This window comes from Coregonus lavaretus (assembly GCF_964263955.1).
Source record: "Coregonus lavaretus genome assembly, contig: HAP1_SCAFFOLD_2495, whole genome shotgun sequence".
NCBI lineage: Eukaryota > Metazoa > Chordata > Actinopteri > Salmoniformes > Salmonidae > Coregonus > Coregonus lavaretus.
Window position 1 is genome coordinate 45,405 of NW_028161349.1, and position 16,061 is coordinate 61,465.

At 42.3% G+C, this 16,061-nt stretch overlaps 1 protein-coding gene across 1 annotated transcript; it reads left to right on the top strand.

Annotated features, from left to right (window-relative positions):
• Positions 1 to 22: 22 nt before the first annotated feature.
• Positions 23 to 7,382, top strand: LOC311120778 (protein FAM50A). Its single transcript, XM_084195353.1, has 13 exons — positions 23 to 329; positions 562 to 646; positions 747 to 846; positions 1,430 to 1,563; positions 1,651 to 1,727; positions 4,455 to 4,521; positions 4,906 to 4,967; positions 5,094 to 5,170; positions 5,514 to 5,568; positions 6,004 to 6,052; positions 6,155 to 6,225; positions 6,362 to 6,472; positions 7,013 to 7,382. Exons 1-13 carry the CDS (start codon positions 219 to 221, stop codon positions 7,019 to 7,021), a joined length of 1,008 nt encoding a protein of 335 aa, XP_084051479.1. The 5' UTR covers positions 23 to 218; the 3' UTR covers positions 7,022 to 7,382.
• The last annotated feature ends 8,679 nt before the right edge of the window (positions 7,383 to 16,061 follow it).

Below are 16,061 nucleotides of genomic sequence, written 5' to 3' on the forward strand. Positions count from 1 at the left end.
TGCACTGGGTCGCACACTACCCAGAATGCACTTCACCGAGACCATTTTTTGTGGTGTTTGTTATGGTGCGAGGATATCTCAGCATCTAGCAACAAAAGCGTTTCGCCCTACACTGTTATAAAAACAGTGTTTAGTTGTTGTTTTGACAAGTTGTCTGTGGCTGTAGCGTTTAGCTACTTTTCCCAAATTATTGCTGTTTGATTCTCGAAGATATAGGCATGGCGCAGTACAAAGGAGCAGCAAGCGAGGCTGGAAGAGCCATGCAGCTGATAAAAAAGCGTGAAAAGGAAAGAGAACAACTTTCACAGCTAAAGGAGAAAATTGCTCAGGTCAGTCACTTGTTAGCTAAGTTAGCTATGTAATATTCTTGCTTATTCACTGCTATCTAGTTACTGAAAGCCATCAAACGAACAGGAATAATATTCCTGCTTATTCACTGCTATCTAGTTACTGAAAGACATCAAACGAACAACCTATAGCCATTGTGCAAGACTGTGTACAGTAGTAGCTTTAACGTACCTAGCTATGTGTCCCCTCTTACTATCTGAATATCTCCTGCAGGACAATATGGTCAAGTCTAACATCGACAAGAAGTTCTCAGCTCATTATGATGCGGTGGAAGCAGAGCTCAAATCCAGCACTGTTGGTAAGTATAGTATGGGACTTCTGCATGTCAGACTTTACTTTTTATAAGGAAATAATTGTGAAGAACACAGTCTTACTGCAATACTGTCTTCCCTTGTCAGGTCTGGTGACACTCAATGATATGAAGGCCAGGCAGGAGGCTCTTGTGAAAGAACGAGAAAAGCAACTGGCCAAGAAGGAGCAATCAAAGGAGTTGATGCTGTGAGTTACTGTATTCCCAGAGTTACTGTATACCCCGAGTTACTGTATTCCCAGAGTTACTGTATTCCCTGCCTCTTATGTCTGTTATGATCTCTCAATGACCCCTGAGTATGGGGCGAAGTCTTCTGTCGAAAGCTGTTGTCAGTGTCTCGTCTCTGCTCTCTTTCTGTCTACCTTCAGGAAGCTGTTGTCAGTGTCTTGTCTCTGCTCTCTTTCTGTCTACCTTCAGAAAGCTGTCAGTGTCTCTGCTCTCTTTCTGTCTACCTTCAGAAAGCTGTTGTCAGTGTCTCTGCTCTCTTTCTGTCTACCTTCAGGAAGCTGTTGTCAGTGTCTTGTCTCTGCTCTCTTTCTGTCTACCTTCAGAAAGCTGTTGTCAGTGTCTCTCTTTCTGTCTACCTTCAGAAAGCTGTTGTCAGTGTCTCGTCTCTCTTTCTGTCTACCTTCAGGAAGCTGTTGTCAGTGTCTCGTCTCTGCTCTCTTTCTGTCCACCTTCAGAAAGCTGTTGTCAGTGTCTCTCTTTCTGTCTACCTTCAGGAAGCTGTTGTCAGTGTCTCGTCTCTGCTCTCTTTCTGTCTACCTTCAGGAAGCTGGAGAAGCAGAAGGAGAAGAAGAGAAAGGAAGAGCAGAAGAGAAAGATAGCCAGTTTATCCTTTAATCCTGAAGATGAAGAGGAGGAGGAAGATGAGGAGACAGAGGAGGAGGAGGAGGAAGAGGACTGTGAGTGGTGTTCATAATAAATCTGTTCTTTATAGCCACAAGACTGTCTAAGAACAATCAAGGAATACTGACCTTTATCTTCCAAAGATTTCCCTGCTAAGAAGAAGAAGCTAGGGAAGAATCCAGATGTGGACACCAGTTTCCTGCCTGACCGGGACAGAGAGGTGAGCCTTATGCAGATAACACCAGTCACACTCATTTTCTCCAAATCAAACCTCTCACATTGAAATCTCGCCTGCATATAAAGAAAGAGTTCTCTTTATTTCTATTTATGAAGGATGCCCATTAGTTCCTGCCAAGGCAGCAGCTACTCTTCCCGGGGACCAGCAACATTAGGGCAGTTATATACTATTTAAAATATTTGTATAATTTTCACAACACATTAAGTGTGTTCCCTCAAACCAATCTGGTTATACTGCTTGCATCAGTTACCTGATGTGGAATAGATTTCAGTGTAGTCATGGCTCTATGTTGTACTGTGCGCCTCCCATAGTCTGTTCTTGACTTGGGGATTGTGAAGAGACCTTTGGTGGCATGTCTTGTGGGGTATGCATGGGTGTCTGAGCTGTTTGCTAGTAGGTTAAACAGACACCTCGGTGCATTCAGCATGTCAACACTTCTTACAAAAACAAGTAGTGATGAAGTCAATCTCTCCTCCACTTTGAGCCAGGAGAGATTGACATGTATATTAATAATGTTAGCTCTATGTGTACATTTAAGGGCCAGCCGTGCTGCCCTGTTCTGAGCCAATAGTCATTTTCTGAAGTCCCTCTTTGTGGCACCTGACCACACAGCTGAACAGTAGTCCAGGTGCAACAAAACTAGAGCCTGTAGGACCTGCCTTGTTGCTAGTGTTGTTAAAAAGGCGGAGCAGCGTTTTATTATGGACAGGTTTCTCCCCATCTTAGCTACTGTTGTATCAACATGTTTTTACCATAACAGTTTACAATCCAGGGTTTCTCCAAGCAGTTTAGTCACCTCAACTTGCTCAATTTCCACATGTATTTATTTCAAGATTTAGTTGAGGTTTAGGGTTTAGTGAATGATTTGTCCCAAATACAATGCTTTTAGTTTTAGAAATATTTAGGACTAACTTATTCCTTGCCACCCATTCTGAAACTAACTGCAGCTCTTTAAGTGTTGCAGTGATTCCACTCACTGTAGTAGCTGACGTGTATAGTGTTGAGTTATCCGCATACATAGACACACTGGCTTGACTCAAAGCCAGTGGCATGTCATTAGTAAATAATGAAAAAAGTAAGGGGACTAGACAGCTACTCTGGGGAATTCCTGATTCTACTTGGAATATGTTGGAGAGGCTTCCATTAAAGAATACCCTCTGTGTTCTGTTAGACAGGTAACTCTTTATCCACAATATAGCAGGGTGTGTAAAGCCATAACCCATATGTTTTTCCATCAGCAGACTATCGATAATGTCAAAAGCCGCACTGAAGTCTAACAAAACAGCTCCCACAATCTTTTTATCATAAATTTCTCTCAGCCAATCATCAGTCATTTAAATTTGTGTAAGGGCCGTGCTTGTTGAATGTCCTTCCCTACAAGCATGCTAAAATTCTGTTATCAATTTGTTTACAGTAAAATAGCATTGTATCTGGTCAAACACAATTTCCCCCAAAAGTTTACAAAGGGTTGGTAACAGGCTGATTGGTCGGCTATATGAGCCAGTAAAGGGGGCTTTACTATTCTTGGGTAGCGGAATTACTTTAGCTTTCCTCCAGGCCTGAGGGCACACACTTTCTAGTAGGCTTAAATTGAAGATGTGGCAAAATCGTCCACTATTATCCTCAGTAATTTTCCATCCAAGTTGTCAGACGCCGGTGACTTGTCATTGTTGATAGACAACAATAATTTTTTCACCTCTTCAACACACACTTTACAGGAATCACTACAGAACTTATTGTATGACCTCTTATACACAATATTAGGCCCAGCCTTTGGAACTTTGGTTTTCCTAGATATGGCTACTATATTGTGATCACTACATCCGATGGATTTGGATATATACCTCTCTGTTGATATCACATATATTATCAAGCATTTCACACGTAATCCAGATACTGACTGTTAGCACTTGGTGGTCTATAGCAGATTCCCACAAGAATGGGCTTTAGGTGAAGCAGATGAACCTGTAGGCATATTACTTCAACAGTGTTTAACATGAGATCATCTTTAAGCTTTACATGAATGTGGTTCTGAATATAAACGGCAACACCTCCACCATTGGCATTTCTGTCTTTTCTGTAGATGTTATAACCATGTATTGCTACCACTGTATCATCAAAAGTATTATCTAAGTGAGTTCCAGAGATTGTCAGAATAAGAATGTCATCTGTTACTTGCTAATTATTTATTTCATGAACTTAAGCTTCTTAAGCTACATGACAATGACAACAGTATAACTCTGGTTCAACATTGTCAATAAATGTTACACCCAAAGAGCTGCAATAGTCACATAGCCAGTTAGGGAGGGCAGAGGGCCAGAAATTATGGGGCGTTTGTTGGTGTCAAGCAGAGACCCAATCAGTTCTTTAAAATCCATCTTCAGCTGTTCTGAGCTGCCCTTCATAATGTTATTGAATCCCACATGAACTATGATAGACTCCGTGTCCTGATGCAGGTTGAAATGTTTGGGAGCAGCTTATTGATGTCCTGTACTCGTGCTCCTGGATAGTACAACGTTTTTACTCCAGGGGCTGAGTCATTTCTCACCGTTGAACTGCCCAATACAACAGCCAGAGAAGGGGATGGAGAAACCATTCCTACCCCTTTGACTCCTGTCCATAATGCACAGAGGATACACTATATAAATGTCCTATATATACACACACACAGAGCCCAAGCTTAAAATGTGTTCATTATTGTGAGTTTAGGAGGAGGAGAATCGTCTTCGAGAGGAACTGCGCCAGGAGTGGGAGGGAAAGCAAGAAAAGATTAAGGGTAGGTTTGATAATAAATATCCATGACGATGACATCCACTGCCCTTCTGTTGGTCCCTATGGTACATCCACTGCCCTTCTATTGGTCCCTATGGTACATCCACTGCCCTTCTATTGGTCCCTATGGTACATCCACTGCCCTTCTATTGGTCCCTATGGTACATCCACTGCCCTTCTATTGGTCCCTATGGTACATCCACTGCCCTGCCATTGGTCCCTATGGTACATCCACTGCCCTTCCATTGGTCCCTATGGTACATCCACTGCCCTTCTATTGGTCCCTATGGTTAAATGAAAAGTTCACTACCCTGCTAGTTGCAACCTTACCATGATAATGACACTTATTGATAATGCCATTATAATGACATATTCATCTTCCATACAGGTGAAGAAATTGAGATCACATTCTCCTACTGGGATGGATCGGGGCATCGTAAGACTGTCAAGGTACAGTAAGAGAAAACCGGTTGCTTAGCAATGGATGTGCTGCTGGCAAGCATTAACTTTGGTCCCATGAGGTATACCTGTATACTATAGCATGTATCAGTATGCATCGTTTTGTGTTTACTACAGATGAAGAAAGGCAACACCATGCAGCAGTTCCTTCAGAAAGCACTGGAGGTCCTGAGGAAAGATTTCAGTGAGCTCAGGTAAGAGGTGATTTGATAAGTGACTGAAGCAGTGGCTTTGGTTTTATCCAGGGGTTATTCACTAGAAAACAGAAGCAAACTGAATGAAACGGAGAGGGACCTACCTGAATTTGTCCAATAAAAAAACGTGCGTTTTCGTTTTCAAAACCTTTTCCAGTTTGGAGTAAACGGTTTCCTTTGCAAAACGTTTGCAACTGTTTGCTACGGTCTTCGTCTAATGAATACACCCTAGGTTTATAGTGTCCGTCCGGCAGCCAGTGCCCATTGGCACTAACATTATAGGATTTCCCTTGACTTTATTCTTTATGAAGGAAGGTTGTAAAATGTTGGGTGTTCTCTGTAGGGCTGCTGGTGTCGAGCAGCTGATGTACATCAAAGAAGATCTGATCATACCACATGTGAGTACTGCTGGACTCGTACATCAATCTGAACTATTATACATTTACAGCTCTTCATATTAAATTGGAACAATTATCTCTGTTTTCTCTTCTAGAATCACAGTTAATTATCTCTGTTTTCTCTTCTAGAATCACAGTTAATTATCTCTGTTTTCTCTTCTAGAATTACAGTTAATTATCTCTGTTTTCTCTTCTAGAATCACAGTTAATTATCCCTGTTTTCTCTTCTAGAATCACAGTTAATTATCTCTGTTTTCTCTTCTAGCATCACAGTTAATTATCTCTGTTTGCTCTTCTAGAATCACAGTTAATTATCTCTGTTTTCTCTTCTAGCATCACAGTTAATTATCTCTGTTTGCTCTTCTAGAATCACAGTTAATTATCTCTGTTTTCTCTTCTAGCATCACAGTTAATTATCTCTGTTTTCTCTTCTAGCATCACAGTTTCTATGACTTCATTGTGACAAAAGCTCGAGGCAAATCTGGTGAGGTCAAAGGTCATCTCAAATCTACAGTATATTGAAATATGTATGTAACTTCACTGAAGGGATTTTTTTTATTTTATTTTTTACTTTATTCCACTACAGGTCCACTCTTCAGCTTTGATGTCCACGATGACATTCGGCTGGTGAATGACGCCACTGTTGAAAAAGATGAGGTTAGGAGATCCATCCGTATTTGTTTAATTACAATTAATATACTATTCAATTTCCAAGTGTGTTTGATACTTATTCGAATCGAAGGCATTTGCCAGCGCAGCTTTAACAGTAATGAGCGTCCTTGGTGTGTCGTAGTCTCACGCAGGTAAAGTGGTGCTGAGGTGCTGGTATGAAAAGAACAAGCACATCTTCCCCGCCAGTCGCTGGGAGCCCTACGACCCAGAGAAGAAATGGGACAAATACACAGTGAGTGGTTATCGCTAACCTTGACACACTGCCAATATCTACATTGGAATATTATAATTGCTTTCTTTTTATAGTTTTATCAAACGATCTGATTCGTATTCTAGGTTTATGTAGAGTGTGATGTAATGTGTTCCTCCACAGTAGTTCCTCCTGTGGCCAATCGCACGTCACGGTGTACAAATTAATCATCAAAAGAATGTAGCATCAATGGCTGGATAGATTATCGCGCATAATAGTATCTTATGGTTCATAGCCTTTTCCAAATTTTGGGCCGCAATGAACGGGATTGTTTCATAAGTATGCCCCACATGACACTGTATGAGTGTCGGTGCTTACAGCGCATGGGCCTGTTCACGTTCAGCTGTTAGTTCATAAAACATGTAGGAAATAGCAAAAATAGACCTATTATCAATCATTGAATCATTATAGCCAAAATGTTATTATTAGGTAAAGAATGGATAAGAAGTTGGGAGGTTTATTGTAAAACATGCAGATGTTGCAACCTAAATTAAATATTCTTGTTAATTTCTTGTTTTTCAGATCCGGTGAAAATATTGTCTTCAGGATCATTCTGGACACACATTTTATTTCAATGTTGTTTTACTATTAATGTATTGTCAGAAGCATTTTACTTTCAGATTAATAAACTATATTCACTTTAAATCATTAGGTTACTCTTCATTGTTACTGCTCAAACTTTTGCTTCAATTCCACAAAGTGTTGTTGCCTAAGAAATCATAGTGATTTCTTTACCATAAGATAACAACTCTGTTTAAGAAATATTCCTACTTTAATTTCGATGAAAATATGTGATCCTTAAAAAAATAAACTGCACTTGGATGCTGTTCACTGCGTTAATTAGAATATTTCAACTTTACTAATTTATGTCATTAAAAATATATATATTTGGCCTTGTTTGTGATGTGTCATGAATGTGGTTTGTTTTTGGCACCTCCATTACTACCGAGGGACTCGGCTGTTGGAGATAATTGAAAAACTAGAACAATACTGTCAACTTGCAGTTTGAGCTACAAAAGGGGGCCCGCTGGCTGGACGCCAGTTGCCCGTCCCTGCACGAAAGAATAGGAATCAGACCGGATTCTTCTGGATTACGACTTGTACTAACAAAGTTGTGTTGATTGTAACTTTGGGCAATATTTTGGCAGCTGCAATGTTTTCAGCTCCTCCGATGAATACTTGTAAGGTAAAATGTAAAAGGAAATGCTTCGATTTCTGGCGCTATGAAAATGTACGCACTCACTAACTGTAAGTCGCTCTGGATAAGAGCGTCTGCTAAATGACTTAAATCTATACACTTACTAAGAAAATAGTGTTATGTGAAAAATCTGATATATGTCCTGTTTATCATATGCATTTCAATAGACATTTTCAGGTTTTGGCAAATGCTGAAATATTACACAAAGGCAACTGGACAGATGCAGGATAAAAAAAAAAAAACTGGATAAGGACATAAAAAATAAAAAAATAAAAAAGATTAATCCCAGTAAATGGTCATTGTAGAGTTGATTTAGAGTAGTAACAGTGGTTGAAAGTGTGACGTTTTACCGTTGTAGGGTAATTTCTCCCCTCTTGGACTTTGAAAGTAATATATAGTGCATTCGGAAAGTATTCAGACCCATTGACTTTTTCCACATTTTGTGAAGTTACAGCATTATTCTAAAATGGAATCTAAACACAGTACCCCATAATGACAAAAAGGCGAAAACAGGATTTTAGAAATGTTTGCACATGTATTAAAAATGAAAAACCTTATTTGCATAAGTATTCAGACCCTTTGCTATGAGACTCGAAACTGAGCTCAGGTGCATACTGTTTGCATTGATCATCCTTGAGATGTTTCTACAACTTGATTGGAGTCCACCTGTGGTAAATTCAATTGATTGGACATGATTTGGAAAGGCACACACCTGTCTATATAAGGTCCCACAGTTGACAGTGCATGTCAGAGCAAAAACCAAGCCATGAGGTCGAAGGAATTATCCGTAGAGCTCTGAAACAGGATTGTGTCGAGGCACAGATCTGGGGGAAGGGTACAAAATCATTTCTGCAGCATTGAAGGTCTCTAAGAACACAGTGGCCATAATTCTTAAATGGAAGAAGTTTGGAACCACCAAGACTCTTCCTAGAGCTGGCCGCCCGGCCAAACTGAGAAATCGGGGGAAAAGGGCCTTGGTCAGGGAGGTGACCAAGAACCCGATGGTCACTCTGACAGAGCTCCAGAGTTCCTCTGTGGAGATGGGAGAACCTTCCAGAAGGACAACCATCTCTGCAGCACATGAGAAACAAGATTCTCTGGTTTGATGAAACCAAGATTGAACTCTTTGGCCTAAATGCCAAGCGTCACTTCTGGAGGAAACCTGGCACCATCCCTACAGTGAAGCATGGTGGTGGCAGTATCATGCAGTGGGGATGTTTTTCGGCGGCAGGGACTGTGAGACTAGTCAGGATTGAGGGGAAAATGAACAGAGTAAAGTACAGAGAGATCCTTGATGAAAAACAGCACCAGAGCGCTAAGGACCTCAGACTGGGGCGAAGTTAGTTAATTCAATTAATATGGCTTTTACCCACGCACCACTACTGGATACCAATGCTGTCTTTGCATGTGCAGTGCAAACGTTTTCCTCTAACAAGAATATTGCAATACAATACAATTCATACAAACTATGTTTTGTGCTTTTCAGAAATAATCTAACAACATCATGGCAAGAATTGGAATGAGGAACATGCATCACTGACCATCAGGTTGACTCCGCCTCCACTACTGACCATCAGGTTGACTCCGCCTCCACTACTGACCATCAGGTTGACTCCGCCTCCACTACTGACCAGCAGGTTGACACCGCCTCCACTACTGACCATCAGGTTGACTCCGCCTCCACTACTGACCAGCAGGTTGACTCCGCCTCCACTACTGACCAGCAGGTTGACTCCGCCTCCACTACTGACCAGCAGGTTGACTCCGCCTCCACTACTGACCAGCAGGTTGACTCCGCCTCCACTACTGACCAGCAGGTTGACTCCGCCTCCACTACTGACCAGCAGGTTGACTCCGCCTCCACTACTGATTTGCTACAGCAGTAATGACGACCCTGCCCATGTCAGAGCAGTAATGACGACCCTGCCCATGTCAGAGCAGTAATGACGACCCTGCCCATGTCAGAGCAGTAATGACGACCCTGCCCATGTCAGAGCAGTAATGACGACCCTGCCCATGTCAGAGCAGTAATGACGACCCTGCCCATGTCAGAGCAGTAATGACGACCCTGCCCATGTCAGAGCAGTAATGACGACCCTGCCCATGTCAGAGCAGTAATGACGACCCTGCCCATGTCAGAGCAGTAATGCAACTAGAAGCCTTCATACAGCGGCACATGGTTACCCGGGTAACACTGTGAGGAGGATATCAGAAAGACCAATTCCTGAGGCGCGTTCAGAACGGTGTGCAACGTTTAATTCAACGGAAATGTCACTGAACGACCAGCTGAAGAACGTTGTGATTATAGTGTTCCCGAGGGAGATTGCGTATGCATTGCTGCACGTGATTTCAAATAGTCACACCCATATTGATCAGGCCACACCCACCAAACAGGAGCTAATGTACCGCAGGGGGTGTTGAATCATCTGATGAAGGGGGCGGTAAAGAGCAAGACAAACATTTACATTTTAGTCATTTAGCAGACACTGTTATTCAGAGCGACTTACAGTAGTGAGTGCATACATTTTTGTACTGGTCCCCTGTGGGAACTGAACACACAACCCTGGCGTTGCATGCGCCATGCTGTATCAACTGAGCTACATGTGGAATGAGTGTGAGCATCCCAGCTGGGCTCTGCAAACTCAGTGGCCATTGACGGCCGGGACTATTGAATTGAATTTATTTTTAAAAAAACAATCAAATCAAATGTTATTTGTCACATACACGTGTTTAGCAGATGTTATAGCGGGTGTAGCGAAATGCTTGTGCTTCTAGCTCCGACAGTGCAGTAATATCTAACAATTTCACAACATATACCCAATACACACAAAACTAGTAAGGAATGGAATTTAAGAATATATACATATATGGACAAACAATGACAGAGCGGCATGGACTAAGATACAGTAGAATATAATACAGTATATACAGTATCTCACAAAAGTGAGTACACCTCTCACATTTTTGTAAATATTTGAGTATATCTTTTCATGTGACAACACTGAAGAATGACACTTTGCTACAATGTAAAGTAGTGAGTGTACAGCTTGTATAACAGTGTACATTTGCTGTCCCCTCAAAATAACTCAACACACAGCCATTAATGTCTAAACCGCTGGCAACAAAAGTGAGTACACCCCTAAGTGAAAATTTCCAAATTGGGCCCAAAGTGTCAATATTTTGTGTGGCCACCATCATTTTCCAGCACTGCCTTAACCCTCTTGGGCATGGAGTTCACCAGAGCTTCGCAGGTTGCCACTGGAGTCCTCTTCCACTCCTCCATGACGACATCACAGAGCTGGTGGATGTTATAGACCTTGCACTCCTCCACCTTCCGTTTGAGGATGCCCCACAGATGCTCAATAGGGCTTAGGTCTGGAGACATGCTTGGCCAGTCCATCACCTTTACCCTCAGCTTCTTTAGCAAGGCAGTGGTCGTCTTGGAGGTGTGTTTGGGGTCGTTATCATGTTGGAATACTGCCCTGCGGCCCAGTCTCCGAAGGGAGGGGATCATGCTCTGCTTCAGTATGTCACAGTACATGTTGGCATTCCTGGTTCCCTCAATGAACTGTAGCTCCCCAGTGCCGGCAGCACTCATGCAGCCCCAGACCATGACACTCCCACCACCATGCTTGACCGTAGGCAAGACACACTTGTCTTTGTACACCTCACCTGATTGCCGCCACACACGCTTGACACCATCTGAACCAAATAAGTTTATCTTGGTCTCATCAGACCACAGGACATGGTTCCAGTAATCCATGTCCTTAGTCTGCTTGTCTTCAGCAAACTGTTTGCGGGCTTTCTTGTGCATCATCTTTAGAAGAGGCTTCCTTCTGGGACGACAGCCATGCAGACCAATTTGATGCAGTGTGCGGCGTATGGTCTGAGCACTGACAGGCTGACCCCCCCACCCCTTAAACCTCTGCAGCAATGCTGGCAGCACTCATACGTCTATTTCCCAAAGACAACCTCTGGATATGACGCTGAGCACGTGCACTCAACTTCTTTGGTCGACCATGGCGAGGCCTGTTCTGAGTGGAACCTGTCCTGTTAAACCGCTGTATGGTCTTGGCCACCGTGCTGCAGCTCAGTTTCAGGGTTTTGGCAATCTTCTTATAGCCCAGGCCATCTTTATGTAGAGCAACAATTCTTTTTTTCAGATCCTCAGAGAGTTCTTTGCCATGAGGTGCCATGTTGAACTTCCAGTGACCAGTATGAGGGAGTGTGAGAGCGATGACACCAAATGTAACATACCTGCTCCCCATTCACACCTGAGACCTTGTAACACTAACGAGTCACATGACACCGGGGAGGGAAAATGGCTAATTGGGCCCAATTTGGACATTTTCACTTAGGGGTGTACTCACTTTTGTTGCCAACGGTTTAGACATTAATGGCTGTGTGTTGAGTTATTTTGAGGGGACAGCAAATGTACACTGTTATACAAGCTGTACACTCACTACTTTACATTGTAGCAAAGTGTCATTTCTTCAGTGTTGTCACATGAAAAGATATACTCAAATATTTACAAAAATGTGAGGGCTGTACTCACTTTTGTGAGATACTGTACATATGAGATGAGTAGTGCAAGATATGTAAACATTATTAAAGTGACTAGTGTTCCATTTCTTAAAGTGGCCAGTGATTTCAATAGGCTGCAGCAGCCTCTAATGTGCTAGTGATGGCTATTTAACAGTCTGATGGCCTTGAGATAGAAGCTGTTTTTCATTCTCTCGGTCCCAGCTTTGATGCACCTGTACTGACCTCGCCTTCTGGATGATAACGGGGTGAACAGGCAGTGGCTCGGGTGGTTGATGTCCTTGATGATCTTTTTGGCCTTCCTGTGACATCGGGTGCTGTATGTGTCTTGGAGGGCGGGTAGTTTGCCCCAGGTAATGCGTTTGGCACCATCCTCTGGAGAGCCCTGCGCTTGCGGGCGTTGCAGTTTCCATACCAGGCAGTGATACAACCCGACAGGATGCTCTCAATTGTGCATCTGTAAAAGTTTGTGAGGGTTTTAGGTGCCAAGACGGATTTCTTCAGCCTCCTGAGGTTGAAGAGGCTCTGTTTCGCCTTCTTCACCACACTGTCTGCGTGGTTGGACCATTTCAGTTTGTCGGTGATGTGTACGCCAAGGAACTTGACGCTTTCCACCTTCTCCACTGCGGTCCCGTCGATGTGGATAGGGGGGTGCACCCTCTGCTGTACAACTATATGTACGATGTATTCCCAGAGGATAGCACTTAAAGTATGAATTAAAACACCTGTTTCCAAAGTGGTCCTCGATGGGGAACTATTCTGTGACTGTTGAGCCCAGATAAGCTTTTAAAAATAGCCTTTTTTTTTATGTTAGAAGGACTATATTCTTGGTGTGCTGTGATTAGGGTTGGCCATGGGCTATGGTGGATAATTTTCTATTCCATATAGTCTCAGAGGATACCAGAAAACGGGAGTAAAAAAAATATTGAAATCTTTTATTTTTCACCTTTATTTAACCAGGTAAGCCAGTTGAGAACAAGTTCTCATTTACAACTGCGACCTGGCCAAGATAAAGCAAAGCAGTGCGATAAAAACAACAACACAGAGTTACATATGGGGTAAAAAAAAACATAAAGTCAAAAAATACAACAGAAAATATATATACAGTGTGTGCAAATGTAGTAAGTTATGGAGGTAAGGCAATAAATAGGCTATAGTGCAAAATAATTACAATTAGTATAAACACTGGAATGATAGATGTGCAAGAGATTATGTGCAAATAGAGATACTGGGGTGCAAAAGAGCAAAATAAATAACAATATAGGGATGAGGTAGTTGGGTGGGCTAATTTCAAATGGGCTGTGTACAGGTGCAGTGATTGGTAAGGTGCTCTGACAACTGATGCTTAAAGTTAGTGAGGGAGATAAGAGTCTCCAGCTTCAGAGATTTTTGCAATTTGTTCCAGTCATTGGCAGCAGAGAACTGGAAGGAATGGCGGACAAAGGAGGTGTTGGCTTTGGGGATGACCAGTGAGATATACCTGCTGGAGCGCAGACTACGGGTGGGTGCTGCTATGGTGACCAATGAGCTAAGATAAGGCGGGGATTTGCCTAGCAGTGATTTATAGATGACCTGGAGCCAGTGGGTTTGGTGACGAATATGTAGTGAGGGCCAGCCAACGAGAGCGTACAGGTCACAATGGTGGGTAGTGTATGGGGCTTTGGAGACAACGGATGGCACTGTGATAGACTACATCCAATTTGCTGAGTAGAGTGTTGGAGGCTATTTTGTAAATGACATCGCCGAAGTCAAGGATCAGTAGGATAGTCAGTTTTACGAGGGTCATGTTTGGCAGCATGAGTGAAGGAGGCTTTGTTGCGAAATAGGAAGCCGATTCTAGATTTAACTTTGGATTGGAGATTCTTAATGTGAGTCTGGAAGGAGAGTTTACAGTCTAACCAGACACCTAGGTATTTGTAGTTGTCCACATACTCTAGGTCAGACCCGTCGAGAGTAGTGATTCTAGTCGGGTGGGCGGGTGCCAGCAGCGTTCGATTGAAGAGCATGCATTTAGTTTTACTAGTGTTTAAGAGCAGTTGGAGGCTACTGAAGGACTGTTGTATGGCATTGAAGCTCGTGTGGAGGTTTGTTAACACAGTGTCCAATGAAGGGCCAGATGTATACAAAATGGTGTCGTCTGCGTAAAGGTGGATCTGAGAGTCACCAGCAGCAAGAGCAACATCATTGATATACACGGAGAAAAGAGTCGGCCCAAGAATTGAACCCTGTGGCACCCCCATAGAGACTGCCATAGGTCCAGACAACAGGCCCTCCGATTTCACACATTGAACTATATCTGAGAAGTAGTTGGTGAACCAGGCGAGGCAGTCATTTGAGAAACTAAGGCTATTTAGTCTGCCAATAAGAATGCGGTGGTTGACAGAGTCGAAAGCCTTGGCCAGGTCGATGAAGACGGCTGCACAGTACTGTCTATTATCGATCGCGGTTATAATATCGTTTAGGACCTTGAGCGTGGCTGAAGTGCACCCATGACCAGCTCGGAAACCGGATTGCATAGCGGAGAAGGTACGGTGGAATTCGAAATGGTCGGTGATCTGTTTGTTAACTTGGCTTTCAAATACAAATACTAATTTTCATGAGATGATTTTTTGGATGTAAATATTGTTGTGAATAAATTACCACACTAATATCACTCAAGAAACACCTCAGACTGTACAGTAAATACAGATCGCCACTCTGCCGACAGATTGACGTCTACGCTGCTGACATATTGAACATTATTTTTGAGATGTTGAAACAGGCAATAATAAGCTGAGGAAATTCTGATTGTGAAACATTTTTGAATGATATGTGATCTTAATTTTAATTAACTAAATACAAAATCCAGATGTATTTTCTTGTACTGTGTGTTGTACGTGCTATGTAGTGGTACTGCTAATATTTATTTAGAGGCATTATACAGTGCTTTAGCTAGCCTGAACAGCCGCTAGTGGTCGCTGTTTACCTGTCCATTGACGGTCTCACTATCTGCCGGTTAGGATTATAAACTAAATCAAAAATACAATATAAACTAATTTGACAGTCAGTTCCTTCAATCCAGAAAAAAGTAGCAATCAAATGAATATAGCTTTTCTTTGCAATAGGCTACATTTGATGTGATTCCTTATCTTATTTTATGAAGAAAGGTGAGGATTCGGAAACTGGATTTTGATTGGCTTGCCCAGTCAGTGGGTTTGCCAGTTGAATAGGTTTTCACATTTCCATTCTGCTAGCAGCAGGAAATTATGCTGGCAGCACAAACGTGGATTTATTTTTCAAAATAAGAGTTCCCCCTGCAAAGATAAACTAAGCTTTGGGAATATCGATTTTTGAAGCACTCTGGTGCAGTAAAACATTTTGCACAGCAATGCAACCACCTAGGAAAATACATATACCAGGATTTATTTTGATAGTTTACACAAATACTGGTATGTTCAAACCAATGATGTATACTGAACAAAAATATAAAACCAACAAGTGTTGGTCCCATGTTTCATGAGCTAAAATAAAAGATCCCAGAAATTTTCCATATGCACAAAAAGCTTATTTCTCTCAAATGTTGTGCACAAATTTGTTTACATCCCTGTTAGTGAGCATTTCTCCTTTGCCAAGATACTCCATCCATCTGACAGGTGTGGCATATCAAGAAGCTGATTAAACAGCATGATCATTACACAGGCGCACGTTGTGCTGGGGACAATACAAGGCTGCTCTAAAATGTGCAGTTTTGTCACACAATTGGCATGCTGATTGCAGGAATGTCCACCAGAGCTGTTGCCAGATAATTAAATGTTCATTTCTCTACCATAAGCCGCCTCCAATGTTGTTTTG